General features: G+C 32.5%; 1 protein-coding gene across 6 annotated transcripts in view; it reads left to right on the forward strand.

The window, feature by feature from the left end:
- Positions 1 to 24,878, forward strand: part of cib (thymosin beta cib) — a 73,043-nt gene that overhangs the window by 28,822 nt on the left and 19,343 nt on the right. For 4 of the 6 annotated variants that reach the window (XM_074177090.1, XM_074177092.1, XM_074177091.1 and 1 more), the window contains exon 1: positions 16,311 to 16,445. The exons of the other annotated variants lie outside the window; for them this stretch is intronic. In XM_074177090.1, the coding sequence (XP_074033191.1) occupies positions 16,326 to 16,445 (120 nt within the window). In that variant the 5' untranslated portion in view covers positions 16,311 to 16,325. Of the gene's footprint in view, positions 1 to 16,310; positions 16,446 to 24,878 lie in introns of those variants that run through there. 6 annotated transcript variants of the gene reach the window in all.

The raw sequence follows: 24,878 nt of genomic DNA on the forward strand, positions 1-24,878 counted from the left end.
AATTTTCAGTAGTAGCGATCTTTGAGCTCTACAGAAAATATTTGAAATTTATCTCGATATCTTCAGTAATTTTGAAAGTATCTAAGGAAAACCGGTACATTTCAATTTATATAAGTAAGTATTTAAATCTTCTAAACGACTCAAGTTTGAAATTTTATTGAATTTGTTTTTGTTTTATTCACTACCTTATAAGTATGTGCTAAGACAATTTTTATTTATTAAAATGTTGTAAAATGTTTTCTTTTACATTTTTTCTACTATAGAGAACTTTTTTTTTTGCCTGTTTGATTTTCAAAATTTATAAAATGCTTTCCCACCAATTTGGTCCTTCAATTAACACTTTATTATTATGAAATTTTCACCTGCCAGTTTACAAAATCGCCACATGTGTTTCAGTGTGTTGCGGTTTTGTAAACACAATTAAACGTTATTTAAATACCTTATAGATTTTTCATGGTATTAAATTGTTTCATTTAAACCACAGTAACATATTCATTGGATTTGAATTTTTTATTTTAATATTGATATTTTTCTGTGGGAATACAGAAATAATATTTTTATACGCAAATTGAAATAAAGATGTTTGGTAAATTTCATCCATATGCATCTTTGGAAATAATAGCGGAGATTCTTTGAGGTGTTTTTCAGGACATGCAAAATACTTTGTGAATTCTTGGATACACCTAGTATTCAATTTTTATAAAAATCACTGACGGAATTCCCAAAAAATGCAAACGGTTAAGAATAAAGTAATCAGCTCGGCAGTAATTTCATTTGTTAAAAAAATAAGGTGAATTTTCACTTTTTCCAAAAAAAATATTTATTCATCAATTTCTATTTTGTCCCCTTCAAAGTATTCCCCCAGATATAGGTAATACACTTCTGCCAGAGTTTTTGTCCATCCTAAGCAGTTCTCATATGCACTTTTTGGTATGTACTCGAGCTCTCTCGGGCGATTCGTCGCAAAACGCCGCCTTTTCATGGGTCTCATCAATCTTGGGAACAGAAGAAAGTCGCAGAGGGCCAAATCTGGTGAATACGGTGGCTGAGTCATGATTACGGTGTTGTTTTTAACCATAATTTACGAACAAGCAATAACGAGTGAGCAGGTGTATTACTTGTATTGTGATCTAAAAGCCATGAATTGTTTTTCCACAATACTGAACATTTTCTTCGTATTGCTTCTCGCAATCAGCGCATAACTTCAAAATAATACCTACTCCTTATTGACCGTACTAAAGAACTCTTGATGCACTACGCTACGGTAATCGAGGAAAACAGTGAGCAAAACCTTAACATTTGATCGAACTCGGTGTGCTTTTTTTGGTTTTGGTTCTTCTGGGCCCTTTATGCGACGATTTTTTTGTTCAAAATTCAGTAATTTTCCATAATAATTTTTTTCATTTTCTCAACATTTTCATCGGTTGTTGATGTGCTGGGGCGTTCAGGGCGAGCTTCGTCATTCACATCTTCTCGACCTTCTGTGAAAAGCTTGTACCACTTGTAAACATTTTTTTGACTCAGAGTACAATCACCGTATGCCACTGTCAACATTTCAAGTGTTTTTGAGCACTTAATTCTATTTTTAACACAACATTTGATGCAAATCCTTTGATCCATTTCTTTCAATAGCAGAAAATAGCTGGAACTGTGAACATGATATGTTCGAGACAAGAGAACCAACATAAAATAATAAAAAAACGCTTAACGAATGTACCTAGTCCGCGAAATCTGAACATTTACCATATTTTTTTAATAGATCTCCTACACCTAATGTACTAGGTAATAAACAAGTTTCAGTTTCGAATTAACTAGTACACAAAACTGGAGAACTAGTGTAGGTTGCATATATTATTGTAAAAATTTCTAACGAAATATAACATGACATATTTTTTGTATTGTGGAACAGTAAACTTTTCTGGGTTTTTGACCTTCCACAATTTAAAAAAAAATTCAAATCCATAGGAATCTGAGGAAGTGTATATCAAAGAAGAAATTGAAAAAATAACCAGAAAAGTCGTATGTAAAAACTTCCGAAGAAAAAAGGCCAAGTTTTGTATAATGATGTGGAATTAAGGCAGAAATATTTATACTCTGCTTACCCTGAAAAAACTTTTTCAAGACTAGCTTTTCTGTGTTTTCTTTGGTGTTTTTAATATGGGCAATTTTAGATACAAAAACTAGTTTTGGTGATAGCTTTCCGAAACAATAATATATTTCATATACCAGTTTCAAGAAAAAGTAAGTATAACTACTATTTTTTTCATTAATTTCATCCTAATTGATAGGCAAAAATTCATATATACGAAAGTTATCCACTGGTGCTCATGCAGAATATCTACCGATCTGAATTCATTTTTTTTAGTTTGTGAAAACTTTTCAAAACCCAAAAAGTTATTACATTTTTTCAATTTTAAATTTTTCAGCCTATACGGGAATCGAATTCAATCAAAAGTTATTCTCGGAGATTGGAACTAGTTTTTTTCTCCGATTTCCTTGAAATATTTTCTCAACCCACGATAGAAAAGATTATAAATTACTTTTTCTGTGAAATCACAGTGATTTCTGGGACTGGGGAAATGTTTGACAAGGTATTGCAGTTGTTTTTTTTCTATAATTTATGGATGGTTTAGTTGAGTTTACTAAAATTTACACAAATAGTGAAAATTTATATTTAATGGCCTTCAGGGCCCTTCGTTTAGAAGAAGAAGTAAAAATACTATTTCAGCAAATACCTTATATTTGATTCTTTGTCTGTCTGGGTGGAACCGTCATCGTCAATAACTTGTCCAGAAATTGTCAATGAGTTTGTTCAGGTCATTTACGACCTGTTTATTATGCTATTAAACTGACAGATGTTAGAATGGCCCCTCATTTTAACATTACCTAAACCAGTGACATCAGCTAATTATCATAGATATTTCAGATAAATCAATTCATGCAATAAAAATATATCTACATTAATAATAGAAAATTAGTCTCTTCGAATTTTAGGTAAACGACGGAACCCCCTTTTCTATTCGGTCATGACCTTGAAATGTATGGTTTTATGGTTAGTCATAAGTAAGTCGTTAGTAAAATGTTCATAGCCCTTGGCACAAACTAATATTGTTATGACTCATTGATTCATAAAGATAGGAAGGCTACCAAAGAAAGAAAGGATAATTGAAAATAATGACAACCCTTTGGAAGATGTGTAGGAAGGACATTAACAGATTCTCGAAAATTATCCGGTTTTAATCATTTTTCTATCTCTCTCTTTGTGTGTGCATCTAGGAAAAAGTCAAAATATTTATATTGGATCTAATTATTCATGTTTTTGATGATTAATTGATGCTTATAACATTCAGCAAAAATTCGACACGTTCGAGCTAAAACACGGTTGCGTCATCATGAATAATAGGTAACCTAGTTTTAACAATCCTCATTCGTATAATTAAGTTGAGCCATTTTAAAAATGTTTATTTACACATCAACAAATAACTTATTGTGATTTTTGTCGAATATCCGAATTTCATATTTTTCATGACAACCTTGTAAAAATTAAGAAAAATCTCAGATTATTTTGATTTTGAAGCAGTTTTTAAAATATATGGTTACATCAATTCAAGAATTCAATTATGATACAGTGCTAACAAAAAATCCCCCTTTTTCCTAACTTTTGAACAGGACTCAGATAAAACTTACATACAAAGTTTAATTCATTTTTAGTATTTTTTTAAATATGAATTGAGGTGTTGTGATGCCTCATTTGATAGATCTTTCAATTTTTAACAGTTCCTAGTAATTAGCTATTTTATTTTCATTTTGGAACCTGCAAACGAATGTTGAGTATAATTTCAATATCAATTAAAACTTTTATTCAAAAACTCACTTTCGTTTATCCCAATAATTGGTCAAAATATTCACCATTCACGTCCTGGCAATAATGAGGTCTGTTTACAAATGCATTTCTCACGTTTTGGAATGTTTCTGAAATAATTTCGTAATTTATAAATACTATCGAACCGTTTATTATAATAATAATAATGATTTATTTTCTCAACAGTGTTAAAAGATATCTCGATATCAATAAATTGAAATTAAATGTAACTAAAACCAAAGCCATGATAATTACTAATAAATTTAAATACAACAAAATTGGGATAAATAATTTAGACATAAATATTGATAACAAGAAAATTGAGATCGTCACAAATATAAAATACTTAGGAGTCCAACTCGACAATACACTTTCTTTTGATAGCCATTTCGACTATGTTCATAAAAAAATTTCAAAAAAATTATACTTTTTTTCAAGAATTGCTAGTAATTTATCAACAGCCACTAAAATAACAGTTTATAAAGCAATTATTCTGCCTCATTTTGACCATTGTGCATCAATCATATACTCTATGAACTTAAATAAAATTAATCAACTGCAGAAATTGCAAAATAGAGGCATGAGAATTATTCTGAGATGTAATAGATACACACCAATAAATTCAATGTTATCCACCCTTCAGTGGCTGCCCGTATTACAAAGGTTACTGTACTTCGCAATGATATTTATTTATAAGATAATAAATAATTTGTCTCCTTCTTATTTCATGAATATGGTCAACTACAATTATGAAATCCATGAACACTATACTCGCAATAACTGCAATCTACATATTGTCAGAACAAATTTTAAAAGTAGTATGAATTCAGTATTTTTTAAACGCTTCATTAAATTTAATGACCTACCAACTGACGTAAAAGACTGTTTATCAATAAATGTCTTCAAAAGACATTTGTTAAAATATATAAAAGAAACATAACTTACATTTGGATAAAGTTGTAAATCTATGTTTTATATGTTAGTTTTGATTGTGAAATATTTGAATTGTTTCGGTATAAATCTTCTAATGTTACCTATATAACTAGCATTACTAAGTAGAAATAATGAATATTATTTGTAAAATAATAGCACGGAGCGATAGAACTATTTATTGTTACTTGTAATAGTTTTAAAATTACTGAATAGCATATATTAGTTACTTTTTCTGTTCTATCTTTTCCTATTTTTTTTTTTATTGTATATTAGGGAAACCTATTTCTGAAATAAAGAAAGATTAATAAAAAATAACATTACGTATTACCTATTTAGATGTACAACAGAGTAACAATAAATAGCAAATGAAATAGAAAATCCATGTGCATGGGTATGCTATTAAAACATAAGTCTGATCTATAAAATGTAATAATAAAATAAAAATAATAATAAATATAATAAAAGTGCAGATATGTATATATAAAAGTGTGTTATGTACACTATACGTTTAGATCAAAGAGTTATACAATAACAATAAAAGTGAATTGAGTATGGGATATAGGTAAAATTGGGCGCCCACAAAGATAATCTATTTTTTTTTTCGTTCATTATTTCTAAATCTCTTTTGATGTTCACAAATATAAGCAGTATATTTAAGGCAGTTCAAGTTGAATGTACCTTAACGTTTTCTGTGTCTCTGTGTTGTTTTCTTATTTCTCTTTGAAAAGCTTCGAGAATTTATGCGGGGGGCTGGTTTAAAATCCATATCTTCAACTTCATTTTGAATAGGAAACAACCATTGAGATTTAGAATTTTTGTGTAAATTATCGGACATAAATAGGAGAGGAATCTTTGGTTTTTTGTAGTTCCAACCTTTGGTTGGTAGGTAGATGCTGTCCATTAGAATGGTCCGCTGACAAACCTGATATGACACCCTCAGATTTTTTGTGAAAATTCGTGAAATGTATACTTTGCAATATCGCAGTCCATTTCAGAACTAATGGAAAGAATAAGAGGTGTTTGCAGTGAAATCACCCTAGAAATATTCCATAATGTGGGATGTTAATTTGTAAATGAACTTCATTATTGACACGGAGTGAACATTTTGACCATTAATTGGATGAACTGGAGCGACTTGTAAATATAAGTTTTATATAAATGATGATCATCATCGTTTGTTGGAAGATTTTGAAAATAATATAAATCTGCTAATTACTCAGGCACGGCTGATCTGTTTCCTATCTGTTGGGTAGAGAATTGATAGGTATCAGAAGAAGTTTCACAACATACCTCTTTTCAATTTAAAAATATTGATAGTGTCCTCTCGGCCACAAGTGACGTCACACCACTGTTTTCCACCAGAAAGTACTAAAAATAATACCTTTATATATAATACCTTGATATCTAGAACCGCTCAAAAGTTATGAGAGGGGATATTTTTACGTTCACACTGTATATAAACTGTACTCAGAATGTCTTAAAGAATCATTTGAAATGAAAAAAAGTGGTTTTTCATTTCAAATGATTTCAAATCACTTTAATAAATAGTTATTAAACATTGTTTTTTGGATATATCCCACCATATTGTCCAACCATTATAAAAGGAGGGCCAGTATAAGAAATCGTGAAATAGGTTTCCTATTTCGGAGTCTGATCAAAAAACCTTGGGAAGTTAGTAAATTTTGGATTAGTTTCGGAGATATTCGAAAAGAACACCCACAATCGAAATTTCCTAAATTTGAAAACATCACTCAAAACAGATCTGAAATGGCAACACTGTATCTTGTAGACATAATCATGAATTTGTATTCTCCCAAGGATTATGAAATCCACCCAATATCGCTTTGCTTTTGGTCGTTTTTGAAAAACACTTATCACCAAAGAAAAGTGAGGTTTATCAAAATACACATTGGTGAGCAGACAAAGAACAAAAGTTTGACCGTCCTTGACTTCCACTCGAGCCACCGTGAAACATGCATATGAAATATTCCTTGAAAATACTATTAATATTGATAGGCACCTGCTTCCTTCGCCGTTTCCGGTTTGGCGTCTGCCGCAAAATGTATCATAATACTGTATAACGGAAACCACTTCGACAGAAAAATGTATTTTTACAGTTACTATTGCAATTCATTAATTTGTCAGATACACATTCTCATTCACTTACGAACTCGTAGAAATACACGTCACTCTGTCTATCAACTTCGTAATACAGGGTGTTTCATTTCATATTAAAAAAAAAAAATCCATTTTGAAATGTTGGTGATCGACAAAGTTTGGTTTTGTATTGAAAAAAAATAACATTTTAAATTAAAATGCGAAATATTCACATCATCCCTACATCCTCGTCACCAACGTCCCTACAAATATGTACCGGAAACAGCTACTTGTCTGGTTAATTACACGACATATTTTGAATGTGATTACCTACAGACCAATTTCAGAGTGTTACTCTTTGTCAGTGCAGGGCAGATCCAACCAAGGAGCAATGTGTTATTAGTTCGACAGCATACTCGTATACGACACCTTCTTCTGAGATAGGATCTGTTTTAACTAGTAAAGTGATAGTTCCATCTGGTGAACGAAGCCCTAAGCCTGGAAGAAGGATCATCTGTATGAAAACTCTAAAAATTTCCTGTGAGAAAACTTGTACAAATGTCTGATATAATTCAATGTCAGTAGTGGTATTAGACAGGAAAGACAGTCATTTACCATATCCTACTTTGTTGGGACGTTGAGAGAGGTTTGGAATTTTAATTCGAAATATTTTTACTTGATATATATGTGTGTTCCCCCGACACCATCATTCGAGTGATTTTTGTTTGTATTGAAGTTTTGGTATGCGGGATGCCTTTTTTCCTGCTTGGGGCTTTATTGACGACATGGAACTGTTATACTATTTCAATGTAGAAAACATATCCTGTACACGGCTAAGATTTCGTAATTGCTGTCGAACTAAGACGGAGTCAATCTACACACTTTGATGGATCTATCCTGCAGTGACGAGGAGTAATACTTCGAAAGCGGTCTTATAGGTGATCACTAAACGAGAAGCATTGTAAGAATTTTCTCTGTGAGAAAACTTTCCTAAATGTTCGTCAGATATAATTCAATGCTCGTCGTGGTATTAGCCAAGGAAGTAGTGGGCATTCGGTAAGCATTTATCATAAACTTATGTGTAGGGACGTTGGAAGAGTTGAATGTTTATAGTTTAAATTTGAAATATATATTTTCTCAATAACGTTGTATCTCTCCTCGACACAGTCATCAGACTGATTTTGATTTCTCCTAGTCTTGTACTTTTTTAATATATACAGGAGGGGTCAATTAAAACGAAACAAATTCTTCTAGTTGCCTCTTGGATGAAACACGTTATATCATCATTGAAGTGAACTTTCTGATAATACGGCATATTATGGGTACCTACAAATGGGGTCGTTGGTTATGACAAAAATAGTGCAAATATATTGCAATTTTAACATTTGAGACGTTAATGGAAGCCAACTTCGGGCAAAAGTCGAAACTTTTGCGAGCTAAGGACTAACGAGGTCTTACCTTTTAACGTGTGATTCCTAACACAACCTCATATTTCCAGAAATATGTCCCATTTAAAATTGGTTGGATCTCATCCTGGTAAAATATACCCTTCAAAAACAAAAGTCGGCTAATTCGAGAATTTTTTAAAATAACAAATGGGAAACCGGTCTTGTGTCACTTTAACTTCATTTCTCCACCTCCATATTCCAATGGAAGAACAATGTGATTCACACTGATATTGGAAAACACTTTTTTGTCAGATTTGTACATAAACAATTTACCAAATTACTATACAGTATCTTTTTCAGTCTTGACTATTAGCTGTTGTATTAGAATTAGTGAAAGAAAATCTTACAATAAAGTGTTTCTTCAACTTTACATTCAAAATTCAAAAAAGACCACCTCTAGTAATAATTTCTTCAACATCCGTATTCGTTTTCTACATGAGATTTTTTTCGCGACTTTTGAGCTATTTCACTAATCAACTGAAAACTTCATTAATTCATTAGAGAAAAAAATATATTTTTCAGTCGAATATGTTAGAAATTTCACAGGTTTTAATATTTTAATAAATTGAAATCATTACATTAAATGGACATTGATACATCGATGTCATCCATTTGTCTTCTTGAAAAAATTGAATTGATGTTTTTACACGGCCTTCATTTTCGTGGGAAGAAATAGATAAATAGTTTGGTAATGTTTCTGACGGTAGGCATTTTTTAGTGTCTTCGCCATTCTTCGATTGAAAAATTGTCCAAAAATGTTTTCGCCCTTGTGTCATACTATATTATTTTAGACTATCAGTGGATGTTATAAACTCTATAAATATTATAAGACATATACTGATTTCCACATTATTTTTTTCCACAATATCCTACTTTTCTCCGATTTTTTTTCAAGAGAGGACCTCCATTTGTTACACCAAAATTATTGGGTTTCTGTTGAATATACTTTCAAATTAAAATCTACTTCCTGCCATTTTAACAACCTTTCCGGATCATGGATATTCCGAACTAAATATGCAGTAATCATCAAACCGAGTAAGAGTCCAAGTTTGAACAGCTCCATTCTTCAGAATCAGCCATTTTGCGCTTGAAACCGTTTCCCGACTTGCTATTATTATTTACTAATGAGCTGGAAGCAAGCCGGCAAGTTCGTCGACTTATTACTCAAGCGAAAAAAAATTGGTTGAAATATTTCATGGGAATTATTACATATTTCATTATATTTTCATGGTGAGGTGATTTTAGATATTTTTATTGAATGGAACATACCTGTATAAAATAATATTGTTCTAATATTATAAAAGTTAGTAGATATTCGAGTATTCCTTCACGTCCTTAAATTATAAAAAAATCAAATATGGCGGGCAATTCCTAAATTTATCCAGAAATGTTACTACGTTTTGATTGAATACAGTTAAAAAAATGTGTTTCTATGTTGGGTTTATATAGCAACAGCAATAACTAAACCTAATAACTAAAAACTATAAACTGTAGGTAGCTCAGAAGAGTGTTAGGTTTTTGAATTTGTTTTTTTTTATCGAAAACAAAGCGCAAACACAAACATCTTTGTCTTTATTCAAAGTTTCTTTTTTATCATGCAGAAACTGATCCTTTTCAACAGATTAAATTAGGATGGAACGGCTTATACTTTTCCAATTATACGAAAAACATATTTCAGTCATTTATCAATATTTCCTTTCAAAACATAGAATTTCAATTTGGTAAATGGTCATTTTTGTTTTGACCTGAGCTTGTAGTTCTTAATTCAATGTTGGACAACTTTTTACGCCAAGTTTTCAGTTCTTAATTTTGTTTAGTTTCCATAAAAGTTGACATGTTTTAATCATTGAACCAATCACTTCTTTGTCTTAGGTTTAGATATTTTTTTCTATATTATTTTCCTATACAATCTTCCAGAAATTTTCCGTTGAACTTAAGAAAATATAAGTTTCTAAGAATTTTTTGTGAAAAGATAGAGAAATGAAAGTCAAAAGCTTTTTCCCAAATAACTTGACACATGATATAAACTAGAGTCTTATATTTCATAAAATCTTGCAATGAATTGAGGTGTAGTCGTTACTACGTGGAAGGAAATCATAATGAAGAAAAGAAAGTTGAACCTTTCTATGTTAAAAGTGGTAAAAAACATAGAAAGTTTCAATTTTCCTTTCTTTATTAAAATCTTGCAATTTTAGAGAACACTCTGTATGTATGATCCAAATACTCATTGAATTAATATTTTTTGAAATTTCGAGTGATATTTTAAATTTGTATTAAAATTTCGATGTTTACTTGGGTGAATGACCGCAACATGATATGAATGTTAAAATTTTGAAAATATATTATTGATATTATAATTATAACGGCATGTTTGAAAGAGCACGGAATACAATTATTATTGAACACTAACATTAGAATTCAGTAATTATTGGAAGAGGTTGTTTAATATATTGTAAAATAGCTTTAATGATATAAATTGTTAACATATGAACTGAATGAAATATTTTTTCAATAATGTTGACTTTTTGCATTAAAATAATGTGGACTGGATCAGCAACGTGGCTGCTGAATTGAAATCTGAAGTCAAAATTCTTAGATTTGTTAGTATTTTGGCCTTGAGCTGTCAAGTCAGTCGGATCCCATAGTAGAAAATTGAGTAGAAAGACATACACTAACGGATCATGTCCAAAGTTCCATCCGGAGAGAGAATAGTAAAATAATTTGAAGAAAAGTCTCGAAACATGTTTTTGGTTCGACTGAATGGTAGTGATTTTAGTTGTAATTTAAACAGATTAGATTGAACTTTCAGTCAAAATTTTACAGCATATAGTTTTTCCGAAAGAATACAAAAGGATAACCTATTCTGCGGAATCTAAAGAGACTTATTACCACCCTGTATATCTAGTAGCAGAGATATTAGCCACATATAGAAAAACAGCTTTGTAAATAGTATATAAGTGAATAATAGTAAATAGTATATAACGCACCTCGCCCGCGCGGGTGAGGATGCCGTACTCTTCTCCCTAGGTGCATAATATACTATTTACTATTCACTAATATACTATTTACAAAGCTGTTTTTCTATATGTGAAGAGATATTAGCCACATATAGAGAAACAGTTTTATAAATAGTATATTAGTGAATAGTAAATAGTATATTACGCACCTAGGTGCGTAAAAAAAATCATATACGCACCCGTGGTGCGTATATGATTTTTTCCTCACTGCGGGATGAAAAGTTCGAACAGGGTAAACACTTTGATCAGCAGAAGACAAATGTTCATTATACCGCCAAAATAATGTTTCTCAATATTTGTTGATGGCTCTGGAAATGGTGAATATAACCTAGAATATCTCGTTGCACATGTCGTTCATCAACTTGTCACCATGAAAAATATTTCAAAAACAAATTTATGTTATATCTCTCAAGTTTTCAAAATCACCAATATACGACGTTATTTTTGTGGAAAGTGCTTGCCCCTCTGTGAACAGTTGTTCAGTGTAACTTTCTTCGTACTCAAGTACTTGTCTCATATTGTTTCGTTAATGTCACTTCTGTATATGGTATTGGTAGATTAACCTACTTCCCATTTTTCACTTCGGAATAACCTTGTTCTCCTCACAGAAACAGTGGTGGCGGTTACTTTGCCACAGTTATTTTCCTTACAGATGCCAACTTCAATTTCCTTCGGTGAATAATAGAAATTTTAGTTTGAATTGAATGGGGTTGATTTTTTGAATGTGGTAAAACTTTGGGAATCTTCCAAAGAAAGGAAGGAAGAAATTGATTTCAAAATGAATTCTTTACAAAGGTGTGTAGATCATGCAAAAAAGTAACTTTCAGACACAAACTGAAGATGAAGAAGTAGGAAGCCAAAACCTTTCTGCCACACAAATAATCTCTCCTAAAAATTTACCTCTTTCAGCTTAAACAAAATTTCTATGGCTAGGATTAAATCAAATAAGCGAATGAATGTCATTACGTACTGTCATCGATTACATGTAGATTCAAGCTCATTCGTGACATAAAATCGTAATTTTATGAATGACTGACGCTGAAGAGGCAATACCGAAACATCCATTGAGGATGGCAGTGTTTCGTATAAGTGAAATTTCACCTCTTTCATATACTATATTGTGTAGCAATACTGTGAATGATATCTGATTCAATTCTATAATGCATGTTTGGGGTACAAACTGAACAGGAAAAAGTGTTTTTTGTATATTTCAATGTTCATATGAATGTAATTGTTTCGAAATTATTTTTTTCTTTCATGTAATTCAATTTTTATCTAAGAGTAGCTCTTTCAGGAGAGCTTTTTCATCCAGTTTATGTCTGAAAGTCACTTCTTTTCATGATCTACACATCTTCGTAAAGAGTTTATTTTGAAATTAATCGATTCCTTTCTTTAGAAGATTCCTACCATTTTTGTATATACCATCAAACACCTCAACATAATAATAATGAAGTTTTTCAGTAATCCAATATAAGAAACTAGAAGTTCTGCTTAATGACATACAAAAGGTCAACCAAGTGACAATATATTCAGTTGAAATGACTTCAAAATCACATTATTCAAAATTCAATAAGTTAAAAATTTTGTCACGTTTTTTACATGGGTCAATCGGAAATGTAATTTTCAGATGAATAAAAGATCATATGCAGAAATGTCTAAATGAGAGAATCAATTGTTATGTGTAAGTATACAGCTTTCATCATGATTATAAAATCTGAATGAAAAGGTTATCCAAATATTCCAAATATCTATAAATGACTGAAGATCAGTTTCGAAGTTATATTCTGAAGAAAATGTCACTGTTGTATAATTTTTTATTCAACATCAAATCAACCCTCTATCAAAATACTAATTGAGGTATTCACGAATATATTTAACTTGAAAGTATCATTCAAATGTATTATCTCAAACTGAACGCTGTATGTAGACGGCATACAATTTAATTCGACTTATTGTGTTATTCTTTATGATCGTCTGTTGAGAGGCATGACTTTGGAATTTCAATTAGGGAATCGTCATTAGGTATTCTATATGAACTCTTGATGTGATTGTGAATTGTAAGAATGCAGTTGGCAAGTAAGAGAATCTTACTGTTGAATCTACTTTTTAATATCCCAGGTTAATGTGAATATGATTTAAGAGAAGGGTTTTTATGGGCTCATAATGCCACTACCAGAATATCAAATTGGGAAAATGTATAGGTAACTTTTTAAGAGTCTCTGCTGAGTATGCCATATTTCTCCATCTCTCATGCCCCTTTATAGCCCAGTCGAATTAGTTCATAGCCCTGTCTAAATTTGAGTTCCCGGGGTACTTGACCCGTTGCGTCATCCGCCATCTTGAATTTAAGGGTTGAGTTTTTGTTTATTGAATAACTCGTTTATTTTCAATTCTACACAAAAAATAGTTATTACAAAAGTTGTTTGAAATCAAATTTCCTACAATTTTGGTTGTCTTCATTTTTTTCCTAAGATCGATATTTTTCGATTTATAACTGAAAAGAGGGGGTGATTTTCAATCTAACAAGGAAAATTCTTATAAACAAAGTTGTTTTAAAATCAGGATCACAATTGTAGCAAATTACATTATTGAAACATCAAATTTTCATCGAATATTCAAGGACAGTCATCAAAAATACAATCAATAACAAACGCGATAATAGAATACTTAGGTTTACCCCCACATCTTCACAGGTATTAATTGAAAAATAACGATTTTATGAAAAAATTGTTATGGACCAAAATCGTAGGAAATTTGATTTTGAACAAGATTATTTGTCTCAATTTTTTTCTTAAAATTTAAAATAAACGTGATAATACCTCCTTTTCTCGGTCCACAACTATTGGAAATTTGATTTTAAACAACTATCACAAATTTTTTGCTAAATTGAAAATAAACGTGATAGTACAATGACGAGATAAAATATCGATCCTATGGAAAAATTGTATAAGAAACAAAATTATAGCAAATTTGATTTTTAACAACAACTTTGTTTATTACAATTTTTCTCGTAAAATTGAAATTAAATGAGTTGTTCAATAAAATAAAAATTCATCTCCTCTTTTCACAAATGGTGTGTGAAAGGCGAGGTGAACATTCAGTACAGAAAATATATGGAATTCTACAAAAACAAATAATAAATGAAATATAGGACGTAAAATGTAACAAAAAATATATAATTATATTAAAGAAATATAATATACAGGTAATAGAAATTTAGAAATACAGAAATATTTCAACCGAAAGGAAAAGGGAATCAACATTAATAAAATCTGGTTACCTGTACTTAATTCCTCTCGTTTATCAATTCAATTTATCCAATGGAAGGAAGCTATCGCCACCACCAATTTAATAAACACATCGCCTTTAATAAATGTCTACCGAAGTCTTAGAAAAAACGTCAGGCATGAAAACATGCAGATTACGACCAACAAACACGAAAAATATCTTGGACACGATTAATTATGAATTGAAGTAAAAAAAAGTATTTTGTAAGACATTCGATATTTCTCAGACCTTTGACCGTGTGCGGCATGAGGGTTTGCTGGCCAAACGTCGATGCTATGGCTTGTCGGATCATTTTTCCAGCTTCCTGAGGGAAGCCGGAGAGCCAGGGATACATATTGTCTCCAACCCTCTTTTAATTGTACCTATTTCAACGACTTATTGGAAAAAATCAAGAATCCAATATATTACTTTGCTGACGACAGCACCCTCGTCTCGACATTCCATTTGGATTTCAGGACATCGGCTGTGGATGCACATCTTCACCGGGAGCCGGAGCTTACATATCTTAATGAGCATCTGGAGGTGATCTCGAATTGGGGTGAAAGGAACCAGGTTCAATTCAATTCCATGAAAACCCAGGCATCAGTTTCCTCCAGAAAGATAAGTGTCTCCGAACTGGATATAACAATGTCAGGACAGACAATTCAGCTTTCTGCTTTGATAAGTTTGTTGGGGGTTGAAATGAACACCAATATGTCTTGATACAATCATGTCGCTGGAAATGCAAAGGCTGCTTCTCAAAAACTTTGAACACTGTTTCGAACCAGAAAACTGTACACACGTCAGCAACTTTTGATGCTTCATAAAGCCCAAATTAGACCTTCTTTGGAGTATTGTATGTATGAAGTTCCGCCCCTAAGCATATCCTGAAGCTGCTGGATTCCATCCAGAAAAGAGCCATCCGCCTGATTGGAGACACGAACATCCCTTGCAACCTTAATAGTCTGGAACATCGAAGAAAAGTTGAAGATTTGTCTCTCTTTTATAGATACTTCCACTGGAGGTGTTCAAGTGCCTTGGCACATTTGATTCCACCAAGAGTGGTACATATCAGAAATATGCTCCAGACTGTGGCTGCTATTGTTTTGAGGTTCAACTTAGTACACCTCGAACTTCAATGTTTAAGAAGTCTTCCATTTGTAGAACTGCGTTTATGTGGAATAAACTTCCTGTGAACCTTTTTCAAAATTAATTTAATATCCAAAAATTCAAATCCAACGTGAATCGGTACTTTCGCACAGGCACCGCTCTTGGGGCGCCTCAAAGATTTTTCTGTAGTGCTTGGGTTTGTCTTTAAAAAGATCGTGAAAATATGTTCTACGAGTTTTTGCTGTTTCAAATAATTGCTTTTTCGACTTGATCGCATTCTCTTTTAGATTCGACTAATAACAAAATTTCTACGTCAATTCTAGTGCCACTGATATGTTTTGCACCATGACGATGGGTATCATCACAGTTCATATCCCAACTTGAAACTCAAATTATCAACAGCAGAAAGAAAGAAAAAATATCCCAATCATTTCAAAGTGGCATTCTGATAACAAAACTTGTTTACTGTGAATTCATTCTTGATTGCGATTTGTTCTGTTGCATATTTTGCTTTATATCGAACATTATATAGAGAAATATGATAGGTAATCGTTTATTTATAAATATGATAATTCAAAGTGTCCATATGAAATGAATGAATACGGCTACGCTCATCAAGTACATAGAATGAGTATAGGATGTAGTGTTGATAAGAATTATTTCCGTTTTATTTCCAAGATAACCATTGGCTGGATCATCAACGCGAATGAGGTATTTCTCGTATCATTCAGTTTTGTAGTATTTCTTGATTTAGTTTTTCTGTTCGATTTTTTTTCATTTTGATTAGTTTTTGAACTTCTTGGTAAACAATCCGGAAGGATATTATGAGGTTGTGAGAGCGGTCCCAAAAGTGACGATTTACGCCATCTCCTTCAATGTTTCAGACTATCAAGATTTTAATGTTCTGAGATTTCCCACAAGAAATATTTGAAATAAATAAAGTAAACCATAGTGTGCTAGTAAAGTCATCTGATATCTTTAGTATCCTTTGTATGTTTATGTTTTGAATAAACTGTTTTCGTTTTATTTTGTTTTTTGTCTGTGATACCATTAATTTTGGTGTCATTTTTTGCCTAAATAGAGAATTTTGGCAACATTTCTTATAGTTTTTCCAGTCTGTTTCTGAAAGATACATGTTCTTATTTGTTCGTACAAAATTATCATTTCGTTAAGGAAGATGAGGTACCCATCACGTAACACCTATGAAATTCCGAAACTAATTTTACTAAAGATAAAATTTTGAAAATTTATAATAAGTGTCGATATATTTCTAACAAAGTAGTTCAGTATATGGTGTCATCTAGTTTCCTTGCAGTGAAAGATACGAGGACAAATTTCGTTGAATTATCTTTGCAACGGACCGCCTTGGGGAGCCTCTTTTGCTTTAAATGTTCGTGGATTGACTCTTGTATCGTTCCCACAGACGGGTCTTCCTAATGGGAAATATTATCGCCTGCACTTATTGATCTTTTTAATTGAAATAAACTTCATTTTGATATATTGTTGATATATTTGTCATGTGTTCTCTTTTTAAAAAAAACGATAATGGCGCCATGGGTAGTGATTACGCAGTCACTTGGTATACCATAAACCTCATTAAAGTATCTTCAACTTCTCAAGAATCGATAATTTCGTATTTTTTTAACACATTTATATACGTCTTGTGCGGTTAGCGAATCAGTCGGTTTCCTTATAAGGACTGGGTTTGCTCACTACACTAAATACATAAGTAACATAAGCAACATGAGCGTAGAATCGAATACATTAAATATGGTATGATAGTGAGTGGACATTAAAAGACCTCGTGAGGTCATTGAAGTGCATATATGAAGTGGCCAACCTAAATTGTAAAACTTCTTCAGTTTGGGTCGTACTTTGTTACTTGGCTTCATATGGTTTATTTTGTATGATTGCTACATGCTACTATTACTTGGATTTCAAGTCAAGAAGACTTGAGTCATCGAAATCTGATGAAATATATTCGATTATATTCATAAAATGTTGAGTTTTAGGTTCAACCCTTTCTTGGGTTGAAGTATTTTACCCGCTGTCACAATTTTTTTAATATGTTGTAAGTTATTGGCCCATTGAAAAATTCTTCGTGAAAATGTTCACATTACCGCATTCTTAGTTTGTCAATAATCACACTTGTAACAAATTTTCATTGACCTTGTCTTTTTAAATTGCGTAAGGTTTTTAACCTTGAAAGAAATCTCAGAGAAATTCGTCTTTACAAAAGTATCTATCAAGGAATCACACGTTAAAAGGTAAGACCTCGTTAGTCCTTAGCTCGCACAAGTTTCTCAACTTCTGAGAGTTGTCGTTCGTATGGGGGCGACAGCTGATTAACGGAAAAACAGATTTTAAACAGATTTTTTTTAAACAGAATCAAACGTTTTGAGAGAACATCAAATTTTGTTTTGCAAGTTCTCGCTAAGTCTTCTTCTTTTTCTGTTGTATTACTTCTTCTTGTTTGCTGAAACCAAAATTTGTCGGTAATAGGGTGAAAGTTTGACATTTTCTCAAAAAATTTCAACTTTTCTATCCTTATAAGGAATTTCGCTGCTTCACACTGTATACATTATAATGTATATTTTTTAATATGGTTATAGAAAACCTAGGCAATATACGAATTATTTTTTTATTACAATTTTCCATAATTTGTTATGTTATTTTAGTAACAACTAGATTTATTATTACCAATGTAAATCAAAATGTAATTATCTTTACAAAATTTTGATAAAAAATAGTCTTCAAATTGTTACCCTTTTGTTCTGTTATTAAAAACAGGTTGGGAACCAGTAAGCAACAATACAAAAAAATAATAAAATATTTTGTGAATTTTTTCAAATTGTAGGTATGTTTTCTATCATATGGTACATAAATATAATATCTCGACATTTTCTCTCCTAATCCATTCCAAATAAGGAAAGCCAGTTTGCATGTAGTTTAACCGTTCATGGGGTCAAATAAGAATTTGGACTGACGAAATCCCGGCTTATATGGCAGGACAAGAGTGATGAATCACACTAGAAAGTAAATCGGTATACATACTAATAATCGCTAGTCGACGGGTTGTTCGGATGCTGAAGTTTACTCCTAACGAATATTTGCATGTAAAGTCAACTTTTTTATCAATTCTTTATTGGTGTTATTTTATGTACCTACTACACAGATGTTTACACGAATAAAAGTGATGAAATCATTAGAGGTTATCAAGACGTAAACTTGGTAAATTTGATTATGAATTACTCAAACGAGGATCTCCTGTTTTCATCAAAAGTGAAATTTCCATTTTTTCGCAGACTTGCTTTTTTCAAACATGCGCTGCCAAATTCCAAGTTTCAGCCAATGCTAGGGTGATAAAATATAAAAGGTGCATTTTACGAATATCGTCATGTCACATTTCTGTATCGGCATCTAGTGGTCGTTTGTAAAAACATAGGAAATATTTTGATTTCAATAGATACATTATTTCAAATAAAGTTGCGAAGAAAATATAAATAGATTTCTCCGTAATACAAAATTTAAAATGTCGAATTTTTAGACTAAAAAATGTACTACTTTGCGTTTTCTGATAGATACATTGGTCGTTAGGTCCATTACTTTTAATTTCTCACACAGAGGACGGTTCAGTTGTCAAAATTGAAATATCTGGTCTTTCTAGGGATTGTTTTTTTATTACTGTTGATCAGGAGGTATACATATTTGAAGTAATTTTCCATTTTTCATTGATAAATTCATCATTAGTGAATTCGATTGTATTATTATTGTTAATTAATTATGGTTGTAGTCCGGTTGATCTGAATGTTCATGAGATAACCATGGGTGGCGCTTGTCTTTGGGGGACGTTATTCCAATTAATAATAATATAAATGTTTTTATTGCTACACAAACAGCAGTTACAGAGAACAAGGTTAATTAATAATGGATAGCAAATGGCATCGTTAGCTCTTCTACCTTATGAGAACGATAGAATAGCGCTTTTCCACGCAACCACGTGAAGGGACCAGTGACAAGAACTGGTCCCTCCAGGAAAAAAAAGAATATACCTACTTATAAACATAGTACAAATGAAAAAGAATTTACATGTCAATATAAATAAAAATATTAATTATGTCACAAAGTGCAATGAATTTCACACAAGTTCATCAATATAATCAGAAGTCTATTGTTAAAGTACCATCCATTCAAGGTTAAATCGAGTTTTTTCCAATGGGAACTATACAAATTATTTGTCTTCCCTATTATAAACATTACCCAACATTAAAAGTAACAAGCAATCAAGTATTGTTTTAAATAACATTAAATATATTATGTTGAGTATGCTACATGATCGTGTTGTTTGGTTTTTGGGGTTAGAAATGAACTGAATTATCTATTTTTTTGAGGATATCCATTAAATAAATGTACTGAATACAGAAAATTCCAAGAGTCGAGGGGTTTCTTATCACGAACGCATTTTATGAATTCTAAGAATTAATGACGCCCATGTTGAATAAGTATAATCTTAAGTGGATATACTATAAGTTATATCACTTATTACCGTTTTTTATATATTATTGACTCACCTATAACGATTAATTACATTTCGGGTACTATCTGATTACTAAAAAAATACAATCGAGGGGTTGTTTGATATTGAATTTTCATTATTGCAATTGAAAGTAGTTCCCTCTATATAATATATTAATTGGGAAATGGAAATCCATATGATGAAACTAGCTGATTCTTGATGAAAATCAATTATAACTTATTCAAAATAGAAAAACCTTCAACTTTTATGCTGAGACCCTGTTTTTTTTGTCTGCTGTAAAATAATTCTTTCGTTTTTGTTCTCACTACTAGTATTTGCACATCATATAGTCAGTGTTGATACCGAAATGTATGTTATGCTACGATACAACATGTATGAAAAAATGCATGCGTCGTATCTAATGTTTTCTTTTGTTGATATAGTTCAATATTTTGTAAAGATTCCCAAATTTTTTGTAATCAAGAACTCGTATTTATGATATAACTACAATTTGTTTGCAACTATAAAATCGAAAATTCCAACGTGAACTACCTACCCAAAAAAACTCTGTAACTTTTTTGAAGTGCTTGAAAAAATCCTTATCAAAATTAAGGGACTTGTGACGAAAATAATGTTGGTCCCTATTTTTTTTGTCGACAAAAAATGTGAAAATCACTCCTTAGTTGCCACTCCAATAAAAAATAATCGTTGCCACTCATTTATACTTTTACTTGTAATATACTCTAGCTCTAGAAGCTTGACCGGTTTAGTTCTAGGTTTCGAAAAAAAAAATCTTGAAGTGAAATTATTTTACAAAAATTGCCTTTTCTTGAAAATAACTCGATAATGCGCAAAGTATAGCCCCAATTTGAGCATTGGATGAATACACATTTCAGCTATTCTCTACGTATCATTAATAGTTTTTGAGTTATTTTGAAGAAGCTGCAATTTTTTGCAAATAAACAAAATGTTCTTTATACTTTGAACTTGATTGTTTTCAAAACTAAGCACGTCAAAACTGTTACATTTCTAGAGGATCTTATAAATACATAAAGTAAAGAGAATTGTAAAGTGGAAACGATTATTTTCATTTGGGTGGTAATTAGAGAGTGATTTTCACAATCAATTTTTTGTCGTAAAAACGACCAACATTATTTTCGTCACAACTTGCTTTGTTTTGATGCTACTTTTATGAAAAATAGGAATGAAGGATCTTAAGCACTCCAAAAAAATGTTCTATGATTTTTCTCTGAAAAATGCATTATTTTTTGGTTACTTCACGTTGAAACTTCAAGTTTTGACGTTTGTAATAACTGCATTTTCCGATGAAATACTTACATTGTCAGGTATTGTTTACGGAATTGTTTGAAAAATTGATTTTTAGTTCGCGAGAAGTTAAAAATTATTGACTTTCAGAAAAAACTCATTAGACAAAAGTTGCTAAGTATTAGTTTATCCATTCCCGGGCTCATTTTTCATGAAACATTTTTCACCCTCGAGATGGGGTGGCATCTACTCTTAGCGTAAAAACAACCCCCATGAACAGAGTAAGCTTTGATGTAGAAGTTAAGTTAACATAAATCCAAATTTTTGTGCAAATCGATGCTGTTTGGCAAAATTATACTGCATCGTCGTTTCTTACTTACAACGATTGGACTAATTGCTGTTCAATTCAATATTTATTGTTATGAGTTCATAGACTTCAAAGAATTTGACACGTTTGAAACGTTCGTTGAATCATTTAAAATAAGAATTCATGGCTTTTGTTTGACTCATTGAATTTGAACAATGAGTATAAGAACTTCACTTGTATGTTTGTATTTTAAGATTTGTTGATATTATTATGCCTGGAAAAGTAAATACAATATCATAGGAAAAACCTAGTATTTTCAAATTGTTAGTTGATATATTTCTCTCATCATATACCGTATTCGAATAACTGTCTAAATCGGCAATCACTAATTCGCACCCTTTCTTACTATTTTCTGGAATAGTTTGCTTTCCAGACGAAAAAAACAGTGTGGCCACAAGGAAGTAATCAACAAAAAGTGTCGCATTGTTTAGATTCCTTCATAGAGAAAAAAGCCCCTTCCTTAAAATTCCTCTAGAAACATCACTTTTCTTACATGAGCAGAAATCATAGTGTGTAGGCTTACACGGCCGGTGTCTAAAAAAGTGTCCGATATTCCCAGGTTTTTGGCCGTGGTGTGTGAGTTTTTACCCCTAACGTTTCGTCTGCTTTGTATTATTTAGTGCCGGTATCCATGTTGTTGATGTCTAAGCTCTCTTCCTTACGGTTGGAATTATTTCTATGTTTATGTATTTGTATGGCCTATCTGAATAGCTTTGGATACCCTTTGGTTTTATCAAGAACTTGTGTGCGTTCGTAAGCAGTGTCATGGCTGCCCTTTGAGAGCGTGTTCTGCAACTGACGATTTTGTTTGGCCGGAGCGGCAACTGCTTTTATGCTCAGTAAAGCGCGTTTTAATGCTTCTTTTCTTAGTTCCCATGTAGATCGAACCACAACTACACGGTATTTGATATACTCCTGGGATACGAAATACTGACCTGAGACTCTTCTCTACAGTTCTTGTGGACTTGAAAATGGCCATGTTTTTCGAGGATCCTTCCAATTCGGTCCGTTACACGGCTTATGTAGGACAGAAAGTTTATTCCATTGGCCGTTCGCTCCAATGTCACTGGAGTGTTTCTGTATGGGTCGTAAGGCTCGATTAATTTCGGGCTCGTTATATCCGTTACCCAGAAACGCATTCTTCAGATGACACATTTCGTTTGGTAGCCCTTCCGGTTCGCAGGTACCTCTTGTCCACTCTACCAGAGTCTAAATAACCCATCTTTTCTGTCGCGAATGATTATTGGAGTTCTTATTCAATTATCGGTTCCAGTTAGTTTTTCACTAATACATCCAGAAAAGCGATTATCCCTTTTTCTTTCTCCAATGTGAACTGGATTCTCGGATTCCAAGAATTCAAATGTTCCAGAAATTTTGTCAATTCCTCTTCCCCGTGACTCCTAACTACAAAGGTTTCATCAGCATATCGTAGCCAGCTGGAGGATCGGACCGACGAATGTTTTAGAGTTCGTCGTTCGATTGTTCCATGTAGAAGTTGGCAACTACTGAACTTGGGGCCCGTGAAAAATTCCGCGGCTCGGGTTCGAATATATCGCTAAAGCCCTGTTTTCCTAGCGACGCATTTTTCGCGTCGCGTGCGACGTGTTACACTTAGCTTAATACGTCACCTACTCCTCCATAAGAGATTCAATAGGACTCGCAACACTCTGCGCTCAACGTGTTATACCGACTGCTTGGAGAGGAGTCTATTCGGTTTTACGCTGCTCAATATAGACAGGTTTTGTTTGAGAACATTTGTTTCGTTCAGTGTTATTAGTGACTTCCTGATGATGACGGAGCCATGCTTCCAATCATTGGAAAACCCTAACGCTCACAAAACTCCTTGGATTTTTCTTCCTATTCTATGTGGTTAGGAGGAGGCAAACAATAGACACAAACACCGCCAACACCTTAGGTATTATAATGCTTTTAGCAGACGGCGATATGCGGTATCCAAAAGCCAGTAACCTCTACAACGTCTGGCCATCAGTTGTGCCATTAGTACCACATCGTCAGCGGACATGGAGATCCTTCGAGATCTACCTCCTCTCCACATTTTTCTGGGGAGAGATGGACTGCATATAGACTTGTGCACATTGCCAATTGCACAAATCAATTTAATGCAGAGTGCAACAGACTGTTGGTTGACACTGGAAGTCACAGCATTCTGGAAATGACCTCTGACTTCATGTCACCAACTGTCGACTACGAACTGCCTTATAAAGTACTGTTCCCGAGTAGAGAGAGCTGGATCCTCCGTGAGAAGGAAATATTAAGAGCAGATAGTTGTTGGTTCACAGATGGATCAAAAACGCCTTCCGGTTCTGGTGCAGGTGTTTTCAGTCGCAGACCCAGGACATAGATATCAATCTGCCTAGGAACCTATGCGACTGTATTTTAAGCGGAAATTTACGCTATTGAATTGTGTGTGGAGAGATTGGAAGAAGCCAATCTCATACACAAGTCAATAAAAATATTCTCGGACAGTCAAGCGGCGTTGGAAGCTCTTGGCTCCTACCGAGCAACGTCTAAATTGGTAGCAAATTGCCAAAAACGACTCTCTTCGATATGAAGACTTAATGGATTGTAATAACACTGTCCGTTGTCCGTTAGTACGTCAACTGAACAGAGAAACACGCTTCGCTTTGGAAAACATTAAAACGCCGCGTGATAAGTTTTGCGTCTCTGCCGACGCGATTGGGACGAATCCGGTTCCTGCTACGCGAAAAACACGTCGCTAGGAAAACATACCTTAAGTGAAATGCGTATCAAGAGATTGTTTTTTTGTTCTGGTGTAGAAAAAGTGTTTTCAATAGATATCTAAATTACTTCACTGCAATGTCCAAAAACAGTTTCTTTGTAACTGCTCGACGATTAATCAATTTTAATGGACTATTAACATTCACACTGAAATATTCAAGAAAATGAATGTTTCTACGAAAATAAATCAGTGTGACACATTTTTTTCCATTTCGTTCTATATTGAAATGAAAAA

This window comes from Leptinotarsa decemlineata, unplaced genomic scaffold (assembly GCF_025532065.1).
Source record: "Leptinotarsa decemlineata unplaced genomic scaffold, Ldec_3_MD MMD2_tig00002159_RagTag_RagTag, whole genome shotgun sequence".
NCBI lineage: Eukaryota > Metazoa > Arthropoda > Insecta > Coleoptera > Chrysomelidae > Leptinotarsa > Leptinotarsa decemlineata.